This window comes from Zalophus californianus, chromosome 1 (genome assembly GCF_009762305.2).
Source record: "Zalophus californianus isolate mZalCal1 chromosome 1, mZalCal1.pri.v2, whole genome shotgun sequence".
Lineage (NCBI taxonomy): Eukaryota > Metazoa > Chordata > Mammalia > Carnivora > Otariidae > Zalophus > Zalophus californianus.
The window spans coordinates 56,790,104-56,808,737 of NC_045595.1; the positions used below are offsets into that span (position 1 = coordinate 56,790,104).

The following is an 18,634-nucleotide window of genomic DNA, read 5'->3' on the forward strand; positions in this document are numbered from 1 at the left end:
CAAAACCTAGGGATATAACATGCATACCTTCTTATTTGTCAAACCGTAGAAAATCTAGTTTCCAAAGTGTGATAGATCTTACAAAGCAAGAGAATGAAACCCCTGTTCTGCCCCTGAGCTATGTGACCTCAAGTGAGTTGCTATGCCTTCTCCGAGTTTTGATTCCTCACAGGACATAGGACAGGCGCCCCTCAGCCCCCCTCTAAGCTCAATGGGAGGCTCAGAGTTTGCCATGAGCAATAAAGGACGGGACAGAAATACCGGCTCCTTCCCTCATTTCCTCTACTAGATGTTTTCGTAAAAATCTATAGGACGGGGTTTCTAAAAAGCAGCATCTTATTTAGCAAACAAAATCAGCACAACTATTCTCACAGGTTTCTTTGGAATCAGGCCCGAGTTCAAACCCTGGCCTTGCCCTTACTTGCTGTGTGATCTGGAACAATACATCTGAGCTCCCTGTGCCTCCTTCTCCTCCTCCGTACAACAGAGAGGCTTACCGGCACTTTTGCTGAAGTGACTGTGAGTGTGAAGCTCGGTGGCAGAACAGAGGCTTGGTCAATGCGAGCATCCTGTTTATGGACATTCAAGCCACATAGGACAAGACAACCAGAACCTGTTGGGACGAGGGATAGCCACCTGCAAGGAGCGGTGTCACCACCAGCTCAGTGGAAAAGGTACCATGCTTCCAATTTCCTTCCACCTTGAGGTCAGTTTCCTCTTCTGCTCGAGACTTCTTCCTTTTCTTCTGGCTCTTCTTTCTCCCCTCTGAGTCTTTCTGTTTAACTGTGAAATCAAAGGAAGGACATAAGCGTTCAAAGGAGCTCATATCCAAGCTACCATATGTGAAAGCATACATGCATACATACAAGATTCTGGAAAATCCTTGAAGGCAGAGGTTGTCCTTTGTGCTGCCGCCCTTCCCCTGCAACCAGAAAATGTGTCGATGTGTAGAGAGCAGACCGACTGTCAGTTACATGCAGGAAGAACGTGAGGGCCGTCCTGATCCCCCACCCAGTCCGACCCGAGAACACGGGCAGAGGGGGCTGAGGTTGGATGATGATCAGCACCGCCACATACCAAATTTCTCCCCCAAGTCAGCTCTTAACCACAGTGTAGGGCTGAGGTTTGGGCTTTGGAGTTGAACCACCAAGGTTCCAGAACCAGGTCTCCCCCATCCTTAACCATCCTGAGCCTCAATCACTTCATCTGTAGAATGGGGGCAATAGCACCTTCCTTGTAGGGTGTTGAGAAGAGTAAATGAGCAAAGGTACATAAAATATTCAGCTCTGTGCTGAGCTCAGATCCAGGGGGAGGAAAGAGGAGACATATATATCTAACGTAATTGAAGCCATGAACTATTTGTTCTGTGATACAAAGACCAATGGAACAGACTATAGAAAGCCCAGAAATACACTGTATGTATAAGGGGACTTAACAGATATCAGGCATCTCAGATCAGTGGGAAAGGATGGACTAGTCAATTAATTATACTGACTATCCATTTGGAGGCAAATGAAATTATTGGGTACCTCGTGCCATATGCAAAGCGGAAGGCAGACTAATGGTGCAAAACAAAAAAACTTCAAAATAATTGAAGTATAGGAGACTCTACTGATGTCCGGATGAGGAGGATTTCTTAAACATTACCAAAAATACAAACTAGAAAGGAATAGTTACATAACTGGTATGCAAAACAAGACAGCACAAATAAAGTAAAAGGGTAAGTTACAGACCCTGGCCTGTGATGTTTGCAGTGCATGTAAGTAACCATGATAATTATCCAGAAGATTTAAAGAATAAAGCTTATGGATCGGTAAGAAAAAATGTAAAACTCAGGGGTGCCTGGGTGGCTTAGTCGGTTAAGCATCTGCCTTCAGCTCAGGTCATGATCCCGGGGTCCTGGGACCTAGTTCCGCATAGGGCTCCCTCTGCCTGCCGCTCCCCCTGCTTGCGCTCTCTCCCTGTTTCTCTCTCTGACAAGTAAAATCTTTCAAAAAATAAAAAAATAAAAAAAAGCGTAAGACCCAACAGAAAAATAAGCAAAGAAACAGGAATAAGTAAATCAGATAAGACTGTGACCAAATAAGCATATGAGATGATATCAACCCCATGAGGAATTAGGAAGTAAGCCCCTGACCATGTCAAGCATGGCTGATAATGTGGAAAAGCTGGAATTCTCAGGACTTCTGTCAGGAGGGCAAAGAGGTACAATCCAGAGAGTAAAAACCAGCAATACCTCCTGAGGGGTCAAGGTGCATTTCGCATGCCCTATGACCCCACTGGGCAAATGCCCTAGACTCTCTGGCACAGGCACACAGAGACCTGCACAAGAATGCTTGCTATCACAGTGTTGGTGACAGTGGGAAATTGGAGACAACTCAAATGTCCCTCGGTGGGGAGTCCACGGGTGAAGGATGGCATAGCCATCTGATGGGGCTATGTTACAAGGAAGGAGCTGGACTTACATATATGGACACAAATGAACTTTAAAAATCAAGCTGAATGCAAAGAGCAAGTTGCAGGAAGATATGTACAGTATGAAATCATTTCTGTAACTCATAAAAACAAAAATCAACATGACATCGTATGAATGTGTCAGAAAGAACGGGATGGCAGGGAAGGGTCACACCAATTTCTATGTAGGATAGGGTATGCTTTTTTTTTTTTAAGATTTATTTATTTGAGAGAAAAAGAGAGAGAACACAAGTAGGGGGGAGAAAGAAGCAGATTTTGGCCTAAGCAGGGAGCCCGATTCGGGGCTCAATCCCAGGACCCTGGGATCTTGACCTGAACCAAAGGCAGATGCTTAACTGACTGAGCCACCCAGGCGCCCCTAGGGTATGCTTCTTAAAAGCACAGTGTGCAAAAGAGACACCCTGTATCTGTAAACTTCTCTCTTTTTTTAAAAAAGATTTTATTTATTTGAGAGAGAGAGAGAGAGAATGAGAGATAGAGAGCACGAGAGGGAAGAGGGTCAGAGTTTGGAGAAGCAGACTCCCCGCTGAGCAGGGAGCCCGATGTGGGACTCGATCCTGGGACTCTAGGATCATGACCTGAGCCGAAGGCAGTCACTTAACCAACTGAGCCACCCAGGCGCCATGTAAGCTTTTCTTTTCAAAAAGAAAGAAGGGAGGATGAGAGGGATGGAGGGAGGGAGGGATGAAGGAAGGAGGGAAAGAAACAAAGGAAGAAAGGAAGAAAGAAAGGAGAGGACAGAGCAAGGAAAAAGAAGGAAAGAGCAAGAAAGAAATGAAGGAAATGTGGCAAAATATTAACACCTAAATTGTACATACACTGTTTATTTTTTGTGTGTACTCTTCTATTTTTTTTTTTCAAAATAAAAAAGATGGTTTGAAAATCTCATTAAAATGCTTAAAGACTATTTCTGAAAAGCGAGGCTATTTAATCTGGAAAAGAGAAAACTCAGAAAAAGTCGATGGTGTTCAGATATGAAAGTGTGGACTAGTCTTTTAGGGCCTTAAAAAAGGAATGTGAGCAACTGTGTTTCCGACGCCTGGCAGAGAGCCCGCCTCAAGCAGTCATTTCTCTCTGCAGCTTTGGAGTGTTGAACTCGAACCAGGAAAAGCAGATTAACTGATAGAGAGTTAAGGAAATGATTTGTAGCAGTTACAGCTGTACAAACAGGAAGTGGACCATCCCAGGAGGCAGCAAGTGCAAGGGCTCTAGAATATTCCACCTCATACTGGAAACCTAACTGCTTGCTGAAAAACTGGTGAGGAGAACAAGGTCAAGAATGAAGAGGTCAATGTAGTGGCTTCTGAGGACCCTTGCCTCTCGGTCTGTCCCTAAGACTACAAGCTTCTGCATGAGTGGCTCCTGCGACCTGGGATGCTATTTCCCCCATTCCACCATGAGAAGCAAATAACTTCTTATCTTCCGAGGGTCCTTCCATAAACCTGACTCTTTTGTGCTTCCCCAACATACCTACCTACCCTACCACAGCATCTATCACATAGGAATGTAGTTATTTATTTGAAAGTCTATAGTCAACATTAGGGATTTTCATGCCCCCCATGTTCACGACATCGTGAGTCAGGAGCACGGAAACACTGGTGGAGTGGGAAGGGATGTTGTGCGGATGGGTGGGATGATGCGGGTAAGTGAATGCGATGAGGTGGGATGGAACAGCTGGGTGAGGCGAGACAGAAGGGGTAAGCTGAAAGTGTATGTAGTGTTCTTTTACTTTCAAGTAACATTTGGCCAGATATCAAAGAATCTTTCTGAAGTATTCTGAATTTGAAATATTTCATAATTCTTCTGAGTCTAGTTATAGTATAAAATTCCAAAATCCCATCCTAACTTACTTTGAAATTTTTGCTTTTCTAACATGTTTGTTAAGCTGTTAAATGATGATCTCTCAGTTAATTCCTTCATCTCCATCCCAGATGCTGCTCCCAAAGAAAGAGCTGTTTCTCTTGAAATACTCCATCTAGAAAATACACAGAGAGAAAAATAAATGAAGGTGAAAAAAAATCAGGGACCAAATCTAAGAATCTATTTACTGCACCAAATGTGAGATTTTTATTTATTTTAGATTTTATTTATTTATTTGTCAGAGAGAAAGAGCACAAGCAGGGGGAGTGACAGGCAAAGGGAGAAGCAGACTCCCCGCTGAGCAAGAAGCCTGATGTGGGGCTCGATCCCAGGACCCTGGGATCATGCCTTGAGCCGAAGGCAGACGCTTAACCGATTTGTGCCACTCAGGCGTCCTGTGAGCAGATTTTTAAAAAATGACATTGCAGGGCGCCTGGGTGGCTCAGTTGGTTGGGCGACTGCCTTCGGCTCGGGTCATGATCCTGGAGTCCCGGGATCGAGTCCCGTATCGGGCTCCCTGCTCGGCGGGGAGTCTGCTTCTCCCTCTGACCCTCCCCCCTCTCATGTGCTCTCTCTCTCTCTCTCTCGCATTCTCTCTGTCTCAAATAAATAAATAAAATCTTAAAAAAAAAAATGACATTGCATTCCTCTAACCAATGCTTCTTAAATTTCAATGTGCATATGAATCACCTGGAAATGCTGTTAAATAAAATGCAGGTATGGTTCAGTAAGCCTGGGGTGGATCTGATGTTCCACATTTCTAACAAGTTCCCAGTAATGCCAATGCTGCTGCTCGGCAAACCACATTTTTACTATCAATTTCTAACTGACTAGAAATATTATGGAAAATAATATATTTTTATGAAAGCAGTCAAAACTCTAAAATATCCAGGAGTTCATTTACAGGAATTATCCAACATCTATAGGAAGAAAAAAAATTAACTCTATTAAAAATCATAAAGGAGCTGAATTAGATGAAAAGATATACCATAATCATGGATGCGAGAGGCTCACAATGTAAAAATGACAATTCTTCTCAAATTAGTGCATAAATTCAACACAAAAAATTTTTTAAAAGTCAAGATTTTTTAATGACATAGGTCCCTTTGTTCTCCCCATCCCATTCTCCCTTCTCCCAAGCCACCAGCTGGGTCTCCATTCTACCTCTGGTCCCCACAGCATCCAAGGAATCTCCAGACCCTTCTTAGGCTCTAAGAGTAACTGCACTCACAGCAGGAAATGCTGTGGACTCAGTGATCTGAAGATATGGGCTGGAGTCCTGGCTTTACCAACACTCCCAAGATTCCCAAGAATTCCAATTTTAAAACTTTGAGCAAATCACTAACCACTCTGTTATGTTGTGAAGAAAACAGATAGTAATACCACCTCACAGACTGACCATGATGAGGATTGAGATAAACCAACAAGTGCAAAAGCACAGTGCATGTTTGCCCTCATAAACACAGCATTCCTTTCTCTATCCTTTAATTTCACCTGGATTGCATGAGCTCTAAGTTACTAAAAATCCACATGACTCCTGGTGAGTCTGTACGGCTTGTACAAGAGGGGGTTCCACTCCCACTCCCTAAAATAACATAGGTCCATCCTTACCGAACTGTGGCAAGATCTTCCATTCTGGGTATCTTTTCATATTCCTCGGAGATCTTGGGCAAAGTTTCAGACTCTGCTGGGTGAGAATCTGATAATATTTATTAGCAAATGGACTTCCTGTTCCATTCTAGTTCATTAAGAAACGAGGGCCCTTTACCCATTTTGTAATGGCAGTCACCAAGCAGAGGGATGGGTGTGTGGTGAGCATAAAGAGGCTGGTTAATATGGGGCGCCTGAGTGGCTCAGTTGGTTAAGCGACTGCCTTCGGCTCAGGTCATGATCCTGGAGTCCCATGATCGAGTCCCGCATCGGGCTCCCTGCTCGGCAAGGAGCCTGTTTCTCCCTCGGACCCTCCCCCCTCTCATGCTCTCTCTATCTCATTCTCTCAAATAAATAAATAAAATCTTTAAAAAAAAAAGGCTGGTTAATAATAAACGAGTAAATGAATGAATATACAGACTAATTAGGATTATTTGGACAAATGGAGACAAGAGGGAGCCTCCAATTTCTTATATAATATCCCACAGAGGGGAAAAAAAAGTCTATTATCTATTCAGTTGTCCAATTCAACACTGTTTACTTTAGAGGATACTGGTAACACTCCCAAGATCCTTACATTCCCCACCTACAGGGAACGTTACAGTGCTACCAGCAGATGAAAATTTATGTAGTCACCACAAATGGAGTTTATGCAAAGTTCTTAAGTAAATAGGAAAGTGCATGTAGGGACACGTTAATCTCAGAATACAAAATTATGTATCCAGAACAACCCTATCTATGTAAAAAAAAAAAAAAATCTTACAACAAAGGAATTTGCCATGATAACCAAAAAATTACAATGCTTGTTCCTGGTGATAGAACTACAGACCGATTTCCCTGCTTGTTTTATACTTTCTATATTCACTGACTTTTCTAAAAAAAAAAAAAAAAAAAAAAAAAAACACATATATAACTTCTATAGTTAGAAAAGTTTTGTAAATCATGAAATAAAAATTAAACAAAAAAAAGGGATCAACAACAAAAAGTGATTCCCGTACTGAAACAGCACTGGCTTCTAGAGTGAACCAGCACCAGCAGGAGTTGCTGATACACAGAAAGGATCCCAGTGTCCATGCACGATGCCAGCAACACCCATCCATCCCCTTCCCTGCCATTGACTTCCCCCAGCTTGTCCACAAAGTCATGTCCACTCACCATGCAAAGACTTGATGTGTTTTCCTGCTTTTTCTTGCGCATCCTCCTGGTTCCACTCCTCTTTGATGTGTGGGGCCTGTGCAGATAACCTTCTCTGATTTAAAACCAAATTTTTCACTTCCTCTAGAATGTAGGAGAACCATTGACTCAATCAGAAATGTTTACCAAACACCTTCTATGTGTACGGCACTCTCCTAGTGCTGTAGATGGAGCAGGTGGATAAGACAGGCAGGGCCCCTGCCCTCCAGGAGCAGTTGTCTAGGCACTGCTTCAAAATATCAGGAAATCCAAACCTCAACTGGCAATGGCTTCTTCCAGATTAAGACCATTACGTACTTGACATGCGTCCTTCCATTTAATCATCGCACTTCACTTGAAGGAAGGCACTCCCACTTCCCCTAGTTTACAGATGGGGAGTATGACACATAACTTTCCTGTGGTCAGAGAGCTGGTACTTATTAAGCCAGAACCACCCCCCAGGGCTCCTTGCAGCCAGCTAGGGAGATGAGCCCTCTATCTTTCACTTCTATCAATACGGGACTCTGTATGCTTGTGGCAGCAACCAACATGTGAGGAATAATGAATGCAGATAATGGAAGCTACAAGAAAGAGGTGAAGAAAAGAAGAGATGCAATTGGATTCACCGTTGAAGGAGAGGTACCAATTGTGGAGAAAGAGATGAGGCTAAGGGCCCACGAGGTATGGCCCCATAGCTGAAGGCAGGTCTCACAATGGGGAAAACCCTAGTGTTTTCAGGGACCAGGAGTGAAGGTGAGAATAGCAGTGAGAAAAGAGGCTTGGGGAACAAATTAGAGGATGCCTTCAAGACCAGACTCAGAAAATGGACCTGGTTCCCTAAGCCGCTGGGCAGCCATAAAAAGGTTCAGAGCAATGAAGTGCCAAGGTCAAAGCAGGGCTATAGACCAGTCAGGGAACAGTGGTAGGAGAGAGGAGATGGGGAAGAGACCTGGATGCAGAGGGAAGAGCCAGCTGAGGGGCAGAGAGTCCCAAAGGACACCACACAGGCAGGGACACCAACCAGGTGTTGGGTGGAGTGATGGCCAAGAGCTAAGGGCATAGCCGGGGTCACATAGGACTTAGGGCTTCATGAATGGTGCAGTCTTTGTCCAGTAACTGAGAAACCAAGAAGCCGAGCAGATTTAATAGAGGAAAAATGCTGACTTTTGATGGGATGTTCCATTCAAGACCAGCAGGCTGAAAACTAACCAGTTCTGGGCATGGGACCTATGGTTCACCCAAATACATTTCCCATCCTCTTTGGAACATGAGCCAAACCTCTCATGCTGTTTCTGCCCTCCCACAGACAAGAGTTTCAAGAAGATAGCTTTTAAGGTGAAAAAAGGCAGGACTTAAGACAACATGTACACCAGATGCATTTTCATTAAAATATTCTTTCTACTTACATATAAAATGCACAGGGAAATGATAGCAATGACTACCTCTGGTCAAGCATCATGTGATCTTATTTCTTTCTCCCTTGTCCCAGTCAATTTTTTTTTTAGATTATTTATGTCAGAAGGAGAGAGAGAACGTGCGTGGGGAGGGGCAGAGGGAGAAAAGCCAACTGCCCAACTGAGACCATCATCCCACGACTCCAAGATCCCGACCGGACCAGAAATCATGAGTTGGACACCCAACCGACTGAGCCACCCAGGTGCCCATATGCTAGTTAATTTCTAAATTGTTTTACATAGTGAACATACACTGCTTATGGAAAGAAATGATTTAACATAAGAGGCAGTGATGTCAGGTGTGAGATGGGGCTTGGGGAGGGGCAAGTGCTATCATTTCAAGAACACTCACAAAGGCCCATGGCCCTCCCTGCAGGGTCTAGAACACCCTTCCTCCTCCCTTTTCTGGCCAGCTGACTCCATTTACCCTTCCACACTTGCCTCCCATGGCCCCTTCTCCAGGAATCCTTCCTGCTACACCTGCCCCAGCACCCCTGCTCCAATGCGAGCTCACTTCAGGGCAGATGTTTACCAGAAATTCTGGCTCAACAGCTCTGGGGCAGGCCCTGGAATCTGCATTTGGGCAGCCCTCCAAATGCATCTAACGCAGGTGGTTTTGAACCCCATGCTTTGAAGATGTGGGTCTTTCATTTGGTCCAAGCAAGAAAAGTCACCTTGAACCCCATTTTCTTACACAGAAACCCTACAATGAGTAGTTTAGATATAAACCAATGATTCTCAGCCAGGGGTGATTCTGCTCCCCTCCCCAAGAGACCTTTGGCAATGTCTGAAGAAAATTTTGGTTGTCACAACTGGGAGGCTACTACAGGCATCCAGCAGGTGGAGGTCATGGATGCTGCTGAGCATCCTACAGTGCCCAGGACAGCTCCCACAAAAAGAAATGATCTGATCCAAAATGCCAACAGCACCTAGGTTAAGAAACCCCAGATGTAAGTGAAAGATGAACAGTCAGAAGTGCCAAGTCCCCGGTGCCAGAAAGGCTCCCCAAGAAGGCAGGCTAGAAAGCCAGAGAAAGCAGAGGGTTTCTAGTCACCAAAAAATGGGTTCTGATTCTGGCGCTGTCACACACTTGAAGCAGGTGGTCAGTCTCCTTTGCTCACTGTAAAATGGGGGTAACTATACTTATCTGGAGCCACCAACAACAGTGACAATAGTACATACTCCTTCCATTCTCGGATGCACATCCCCATGACATTTTGACATCTCAAAAAACTGGATGCATCTTACAATTAACCCCACAGCATAGTTTAATTGGCAGCATTTTAGTTTTTAAATATAGACAACACACACTCTCTTTATTGCTGGGGGGGGCGGTGCACTCCCATCACCCTGCCTCGGGGCATATAAGCAGAGGAAGTGGGAAGGTGCCCAAGGTCATTGGCTAGTTCAAGACAGGAGACAGTTTGAATTGAGCTGGCTGACTTCAAAGCCTGGATCTTTCCAGTCCTACTAGCTCTCTCCTTGGAGGTGAGCTCAAAAGGAGACTTTCTGGCATTGATAAAATATTTACCCAGGGGCGCCTGGGTGGTTCAGTCAGTTGGCATCTGCCTTCAGCTCTGGTCATGGTCTCAGGGTCCTGGGATAGAGCCCTGCGTCGGGCTCCCTGCTCAGTGGGGAACCTGCTTCTCCCTCTCCCTCTGCCCCTAACCCCCGTTTGTGAGAATAAGAATCTCGAGGGTCTATATGAAAAGACTCATATGGTGGTCTCAGGGTCATGAGATTCCTAAGTTTTCTCTTGTTTCCTGGTGTTTTTTTGTCAGTGAACACCCAATACTCAGCCAGGAGACAGGCCGGTGGGGAATGCACATGTGGGTGCTGCCTGGGGACAGGAAGTCCAGAAATGTGATGGAGGTAGAGGTGGTGACCAATGCACATGCACACAGACACTGCCCACCCTCAGACACAACTCCAGGGGGCAGTACTTCCTGATGCTCAAGCTTGTCCTGGAGGGATGACGCACCACTGACACCCAAAGCCACATGCGCCCTGGGAAAGTGAGATGAAGTAAAGGAGGGGACACTGGTTTTGATTCTGTTAGCGGTGAGAAGTCACACGCCTCGAGAAATGTTTCAAACAAAACACAAATACATGACTTACCGAAAGATCCTGTATCTTCCGAATACCCAGTATTCTTTAACCGATAATACCTGACTTTTCTCGAAACCTTGTCCTTAGTGTCCCAGACCTTCAAGGTTATTTTGTGAAAATTAATTTTCTTTAGTAATTCCTTCGTCACGTTGATGTTAAAAGTTTGGGTCCATGATACCCAGACTTTGTCCCCTTCGTGCCACGGCCTCACTGTCTGTGTAAAAGAACACCAAGAGGCTCTAAGTGCAGGCCTGGGAGGCTTAGCAGCCTGAGGTTCCGCCCGCCAGCCTCGTCCTCCAGGGTGCTGCTCTCCACCTGTCTGCCTTCTCTGCCTGGCGCGCCCCCAGCCCCCACCTCACATCAGGAAATGGGTGTCCTGGCCGGGGCCCCGTCACACGTCTGGGTTCATCGGAAAAGACAGAGTCAAAGCAATTACCTGCCAATCGTGCCCTTTCCAGTAACTTCCAAGCACTGACCCAGAGTCAGGCCACAGGCAGGAGGGTGGGTGTGTGTGCGGGCAGGCAGGTGTGCACACACATGGACACACACAAGTACTCACACAGAGAAGGAAATCACAAGAGTGGCAAAAACTTTTGAAACACCAAAGAAATGACAAGATAAAGATATATAGTCTGGTAATGGGTATTATGAGGTCAGTGTGGATTCTCATTCGGTAGGTCTGGGGTGGAACCCAATATCCTGCATTTCTAGCAAGCTCCAAGGGAAGCAAGCACACTTTCTGTAGTATTAGACTGTATGTGAGGTGTATGTACACATACATATATACACACACACACACACCCCTTTGGTAGCAAGCTCCAAGGGAAGCAAGCACACTTTCTGTAGTATTAGACTGTATGTGAGGTGTATGTACACACACACACACACACACACACACACACACACACACACCCCTTTGGTAACAAGCTCCAAGGGAAGCAAGCACACTTTCTGTAGTATTAGACTGTATGTGAGGTGTATGTACACATACATACATACACACACACACACACACACACACACACACACACACACCCCTTTGGTAACAAGCTCCAAGGGAAGCAAGCACACTTTCTGTAGTATTAGACTGTATGTGAGGTGTATGTACACACACACACACACACACCCCTTTGGTAACAAGCTCCAAGGGAAGCAAGCACACTTTCTGTAGTATTAGACTGCATGTGAGGTGTACACACACACACACACACACCTTTACTCCTGAATCCAGGAACACTTTGGCCACCATTGGAAACACCACCATGTCAACTTTTTTAGGCTCCGCATCATCGGGCAGAAGGAAATACTCAATGTGGTAGTAACGGCGAACCTTTGCAGCAGGTTTGTCCATTTTAGGGTGTTTCCTATATTTTTCCATCAGAATTGTATATTTTCCTTTATAACCTAGAAGACATGGATTTAATGAGTCTTGTTTGAGCCTCACATGGGAAAGCACACCCGTCTCCACAGTTCCCTGGAACCAAAAAAGAGCCTGATGCTGTGGGAGGCCGCCCACCCCCATGCTGTCTGCCCCACTTGGGGCTGAGATGCAGGTCCAGGCCCCCTAGCCAGTGGAGTAACAGGGTGCAGAAATTCACTGCATGATGCTGAGAGGGAGCGCCTCCTTACATTTTTCACCTGTGGCGCTTCACCTGCCTCCCCGTGGTCTTGGCGGTAAAAACAGTTCAAGTCACCAAGAAGACGGGTTAATTCTAAACATGGTATATGTACATCTAACCAAAGAGCCTCCAGAATATCTGAGGCAAGAATGGATAGAACTACAAGGAGAAGCTGAAATTAATCTTCAGGGGGGTTAGTGCAAGTAGACAAAAATAGATATATATCAAAAGTGGAGTTCTTTTCTCTGCCCCTAATCTTAGAGGTTCAATCATGTGACTCCCTTTGGCCAAAAAAATGTGAGCAGGTGGGAGGTGCCCAAAGACTCGAAGAGTTCTGCGTTGTCTGGGCTTGCCCTCTCATGTGTCTCTGCCTTTCTGTAACAAGAATGTGTCTGGCTGACCCACGTGTCCAGGAGGAGGATGAGGGACACGGGGAGCAGAGCAGAGCCACCGCAGGGACCCTAGCCTGGAGCCGCTGATCTGCTCATCCAGGAGAACAAGGGATTCCAGTTTGAAGCCCCTGACTTGGGGAGCTGTTTGGGTTTGTTACACAGAATTTGGGGGGCAACAGGTAATTGATATACCTATACACTCAGAGATTTTCATTCAATACATCTGAGAATTTAAACAAGGAATTTGGTGATGCACAGCTAGATTATGAGAACCCATGCTGTAACCTCTTTCTCATTTACTCATCCACAAAAAGCAGATATAATACCACCTGCTTTTTAGGGTTGTTGAGAGGATTAAGCAGGTGAAGCCTATTTAATCACTCCCTTGCTTGGCCCACAGTGGGGGTTTCCTTGCAGTTTTGGAGCCTAAAATTGTAAATTTTAAAGAAGGAAACTGCCCGGCATGGTAGTGTGACCAAGGACCCTTTGGAGGGAAACCAGCCTCAGGCCAGCAGGGGGACCCAAGGTGCCAGAGGCCTGCTCTTGTGCAGAGGAGGGGGTGTCCCTAACCGGCCCTTATTGATGGGACCTTTTGGGAGCCGGTGTATCCCAGTAGCAGTTTCCTAAAATTGCAGTTTCCTTCCTGACCTCTGCTGCCGGCACTGGCCACCTCACTTGGGGAAACCAGTGGAGGGAGCTCAGGTGCCCCAAACTTCTGGGAGAAGGTCATTAGCGCACCCCATTTTGCGGAGAGTGTTGGGATTCTGCTCCAGCACTTACCAGTGTTCACTGGGAAGGCCAGTGAGATGATGAATTTGCAGGGGACAATCTGGGGCACATCGGAGTTGAAGGTGCTGGCAGGCCCATATGAGGACTCGCTGCTGCATGGGTGCTCAGAGTCTGACTCCTGGGCTTGGGCTTTGACCTTCAGGTACTCCTCCATATCACACTCACTCCCAGACTGGTAAAAGCTGGCCAAGGAGGACATGGGCCCCATGCTCACCCTGTCCTCACCCTCCCACTCCCAGGCACGCAGCGACATTCTGCAGAGCACCCACGGGCGTGGCACTCCTGGCTGCAAGAAAATAAAGGCGCTGCTGTCACCTGCCTCTGTTCCCAAGAGGTAAGCCCTGCCTCCTTCAGGATGACCCACCCTTCCCCTCCGTCCCTTCCCCTGTCCCGTCCTGGTTTGAACAGCCAAGGCCTCAGACACTGCCTGGCATGCAGTAGGCACTCAACAATGAACCACAGAGAATGGTGGCTTGCAGTAATCATGATAACAAGCAACCCGTTTCTCCAACTTGAGTCTCTATCCTCCCCCAGCCCCAGCTGCTCCTCCTTTCACGAGTCAATCATTGGCACTCTGGAATGCCAGCTCCAGGTAAGCGCAATTACCCAAGAACCGCAAAGTTGGGAGAAAACCCTGTGCTTCCAACTAGGGGAGGCCTCAGGGTAAGGGCAGCGCCAAAGCCCAGGATGAGTTTGCAATGTGGGGACAGGCGAACCGGGCGAGGGGACAGCACGTGCAAGAGTCTGGTGAGGTCAAAGAGAGCGAGACACCCCCCCCCCCCCCCCCCCGCGAGACAAGGCACGAATGGGCCCTGAGTGCTGGGTTCAGGGCACAAGCTCAGGGTCCATGGAGGAGGAACCCGGGCTAACGTTTTGTTTAGCACGGGATGCCCAGCTGGAGCGGCAGGTAGAGAGGGACCTTCGGTACCTGCGAGGGAAGGCGTTGGCTAGCAGCCTGGGCGTCACGGCCCCCAGGCGAGGAGGCTCCAAGGACGCAATCTGCCCACCGGAGCAGGACGCCGCTGCGCAATTATGTTTGACAGTTGCTAGGAGACGGGCGGGGCTCCGGCCCCGGGGCGGGGCTCCTCCGGGGGCGGGGCTCCTGGGGGCGGGACTTCCCGCCTCGGCCGCCGTCCCCGGACCAGGTGCACAGACAAGGTCTGGCAAAAAGGTGTATCCAAATTCAGAAACTAGTTGCCTCGTTTCATTCACTCATTCATTCATCCACTCATTCATTCAATCTTTGAGGAATTCCTACTCTGAACGTGAGCACCTATTATACGCCTCGCCCTTCCCTACACTACAGGGAACAGGGGTCTCGGCTCCCCCTATACCTCCACATTCTTCGATAAAGGCAAGGGAAGCAACGAGCTCTGAAAACTCTGATAACTCTACCCCACCCCAAACCTCTTTCACATAGACTCTCTGCTTCTGTCGCTGATGTCCTTAAAAAATCATGAGAATTCTGTTTAGTGATAATGAGCCCCAACTCAGGGATGGGGAAACTGAGGCTTAGATTGGTGGGGCGACCTGCCTGAGGTCACACAGGCGAGTGTGTCGCAGCAGCGCTGGACTGAAATCCAGACTGACTCCAAAGCCTGGGCTGGTCTGCAAACACTCCTCTCTCAATCCGCGCCCCACCCCCAGCTGGGAGGCTAGCTGTTGCTCCCAATGTAGATCACAGAATACCCAAGGGGTAGGGTGCAGGGACACACCACAGAGGTAACTAGCAGGAGGGAGCAGGCTTCATGGAGGAGGTGATAAAAGCCAAACTTTGGGGTTTGCCAGGCAGTGAAAGCAAGAGAAAGTATTCCAGGCAGAGGGAACAACATATACAAAAGCCCAGAGGGGTGAAGGTGCATGGCAAGTTCAGGGAAGGGATGATGAGGCTGGAGTGGTGGGCAGGGCCCCTGGTACACAGGTGTGGAGGGCAGGCAGGGCTCCAAGACTGTGGGCAATGGGGAGCCACATTAGGTTTTCTGTCAAGGGAGTGCAGCTCCACTCCACACAGGTCATTTAAGAGAATGGGAGCTGAGGCTCCCCACATGTGACTGTTGGGGAAACTGAGGCTCTGAGGGGAGATATGACCTACCCAAGGCTAAAGAGCAAAACTGTAGCAGAGCTGGAGCTGAAACCCAGGTCCCCTTCCTCCCATCTCCTGCCTCCCAGTCTACCCCCAGGGGCCGCGGGCAGCCCCTCCGAGAACACTGCCCACCAACTGCAGTCCTCCAACATTCCTCAGCGTGCATCAGTCTAAACAAACTGAAGCTGGAGAACAGCTGGGAGGGGAAATCACCAAATGGCAGGGAGCACCCTGGGGAGAAGGACTGAAACTCTGCCCACCAAATGCCTTGCCACCCTATTGTACTGTACCACCAGCAGCCTGGAGACTACCGTCTACAAGCCAGGAAGTGCCAGTGAGACACACACGGGGTCGGAAGGAGGCTACTGGGATACACCGGCTCCCAAAAGGTCCCATCAAGAAGCGCCGGTGAGGGACACCCCCCTCCATCAAGAAGGGCCGGTGAGGGACACCCCCCTCCATCAAGAAGGGCCGGTGAGGGACACCCCCCTCCATCAAGAAGGGCCGGTGAGGGACACCCCCCTCCATCAAGAAGGGCCGGTGAGGGACACCCCCCTCCATCAAGAAGGGCCGGTGAGGGACACCCCCCTCCCCTGCACAAGAGCAGGCCTCTGGCTCCTTGGGTCCCCCTGCTGGCCTGAGGCTGGTTTCCCTCCAAAGGGTCCTTGGTCACACTACCATGCAGGGCCACAGCCAATCTCTGCTGCACCTCCTGTGGGGACAGCTCTGAGTTCAGGATTGAGGGGCCATGGGTCTTAGACAAAGGGCCATTGCCTGGTCCTGGTTATACAAGAGAGTCACCTGGGAACATGTAAAAACTTCAGTCCTAAGGCTTCACTCCAGACCTTCAGCATTGATTCTCCAGGGTGGGGCTTAGGAACCAGAAACAGATTGTATTTTCCAAAGCTAGCCACCTCAATAGATTTCCTTCTGGAAGTTCTTACAGAGTGATGTCGGTACTCCTCCCATCCAGTGGTGGGTCTAGGCCCTTCCCCCTTGAACCCAGACAGACCTCTGTGACCATCTCAGCCAACACAGTATGGCAGAAGTGACGCTATGACTTCTGAGGCCAGCTCATCCAAACTCCATGTACGTCTGCCTTGTTCTCTTGGGGAGCTCATTCTAAGAATCCAGCCACTATGTTATGTCCATATGTAGATGTTCTGGCCAACAGTTCCCAGCTGACTCCCAGCCTCAACCACCAGACATGCAAGAGTGCCAGGCTTCAGATGATCCCAGCTCCCAGCCTTTGAGCTACCCCAACTGACACTGTATGTAGCAGAACCCAGCTGTTAGCATCAGGCCCTCCCCAAATTGCAGATTTATGACCAAAGTAAATTATTGTTGTCTTAAGCCACTGAGGTTTAGGATGATTTATTGCACAATAATAAATGACTGTAACATACCTCATAATTTTAAAAAGTTACCTCCCCGAAGATTCTACTGCATAGCCAAGGTTTATAACCACTGCCCTGAGAGAAATGGTGTCTAGGTCAAGCCCCGGAGGTCATGGGATGGAGTGAGGGCAAAGGTGTGCCGCCTCGTACTCAGGTGTGAGAGGTGGGTCCACAACCTCACCGCAACAAAGATGGCTTCGGGACAGGCAAAGTCAAAGTGTGTGTCCCAGTTGCCTATTGCTGCATAAGAAAGCATCCCAAAACTTAATGGCATAAAACAACAGCTCTTTATTTGTGACAGTTCTCTGGATCAGCTGGGTGGTTCTTCACTGGTGGGGCCGGGGCTCACTCACTGGGCTGTATCATCTGTATCAATAGGGCTGGAAGGTCCAAGATGGCTTCACATGTCTGGCGGTTGGTGACCTTGGCTGGGGGACCTCAATTCCCCCTCTTCCCCCCATGTGGCCCCTCATGCTCCACCAGGCTGGACTACCTCCCTCAGAAGGCATTCTCAGGGCAGGGGTCCAAGAAAGCAAAGGTGCAAGCTACAAGGTCTCTTGAGACCTAGGCTTAAAATGGCACAGCGTCACTTCGGCCATATCCGTTAACCAGAGCAAGTCACAAGGACCAGCCAAGACTCAAGGGGATGAGGAACTAACTCCACATCTGGATAGGAAGAAGGGCAAAGCCACAGTGCCGAGAGGCATCCCTTGGATGGGAGCAATTTGAAGGCATTCATTCACTGCGTCCTTTGTCCTCTCAGGGTAGAGAAACCCCAGAGCTCCCATGGGCACCCAGAGGGCTTTCTGGAGTTCTCCCAAGCCTCCGGCAGTTGGGTGCATATTTGGGGAACAGCTATACCCACCTTCTCCTTGCCATCTCTAGCCCCCCTTTTTAATAGCTCTGTTGAGGTATATTTTCTATCATAAAATTCACCCGTTTCAAGTATAGAATTCAATGATTTTAAGTAATTTTACCAAGTGATGAAATCATCACCATAAATAAGTGTTAGAACATTTTCATCTCCCTAATAAGACCCTTCACGCACATTTACGATTAATCTCTGTTCTGAGCCCCAGGCCCAGGCCACCACTAATTTACTTTCTATCTCAAAAAATGTGACCTTTCTGGACATTTCGTATAGATGGAGCCATATGATACATGGCTTGGCTTTGTGACTGGCTTCTTTCGCTTAGCAGAATGTTTTTTAAGTTCATTCACGCTGTAGCATTAATCAATACTTCATTCCTTTTTGTGGCTGAATAACGGTCCATCGTGCGATATACTACATTTTTTCCATCCGATCATCAGTTAATAGACATTGAGGTTGAACATTTAGACATTTATGAAAAATGCTGTCATGAACACACCCATGAAAGTTCTCTGTGTGGACAGATGTGTCCATTTCTCTTGGGTAGACACTTGGAGTAAAATAGTTGGGTGATGTGGTAGTGATGTGGGGAACAAAGGCAAAAGAAAAAGAATTAAATTCCCTTACTACTTACAGCCCATTGACAAGTCCTTGAGACAGGCAGAGTGACCTTCCTCTAGGAACTCAACTGCCTCCTTGTTAATACTTGGCTAGAGGCAAAAGGCAACCTTAGCTTAACATCGGCCAGACCTCCAGGATCCT

At 47.6% G+C, this 18,634-nt stretch overlaps 1 protein-coding gene across 7 annotated transcripts in view; it reads right to left on the minus strand.

Annotated features, from left to right (window-relative positions):
• Window positions 1-14,567, minus strand: part of CFAP92 (cilia and flagella associated protein 92 (putative)) — a 75,789-nt gene extending 61,222 nt beyond the window's left edge. For 5 of the 7 annotated variants that reach the window (XM_027585528.2, XM_027585530.2, XM_027585524.2 and 2 more), the window contains exons 1-8: window positions 14,450-14,550; window positions 13,513-13,807; window positions 11,935-12,125; window positions 10,731-10,935; window positions 7,141-7,263; window positions 5,947-6,034; window positions 4,326-4,450; window positions 637-783 (exon numbers count right to left, since the gene is read on the minus strand). In XM_027585528.2, the coding sequence (XP_027441329.1) occupies window positions 637-783; window positions 4,326-4,450; window positions 5,947-6,034; window positions 7,141-7,263; window positions 10,731-10,935; window positions 11,935-12,125; window positions 13,513-13,774 (1,141 nt within the window). In that variant the 5' untranslated portion in view covers window positions 13,775-13,807; window positions 14,450-14,550. Of the gene's footprint in view, window positions 1-636; window positions 784-4,325; window positions 4,451-5,946; window positions 6,035-7,140; window positions 7,264-10,730; window positions 10,936-11,934; window positions 12,126-13,512; window positions 13,808-14,449 lie in introns of all 7 variants that reach the window. The other 2 variants (XM_027585526.2, XM_027585529.2) reach the window with 2 other exon arrangements.
• Window positions 14,568-18,634: the final 4,067 nt, after the last annotated feature.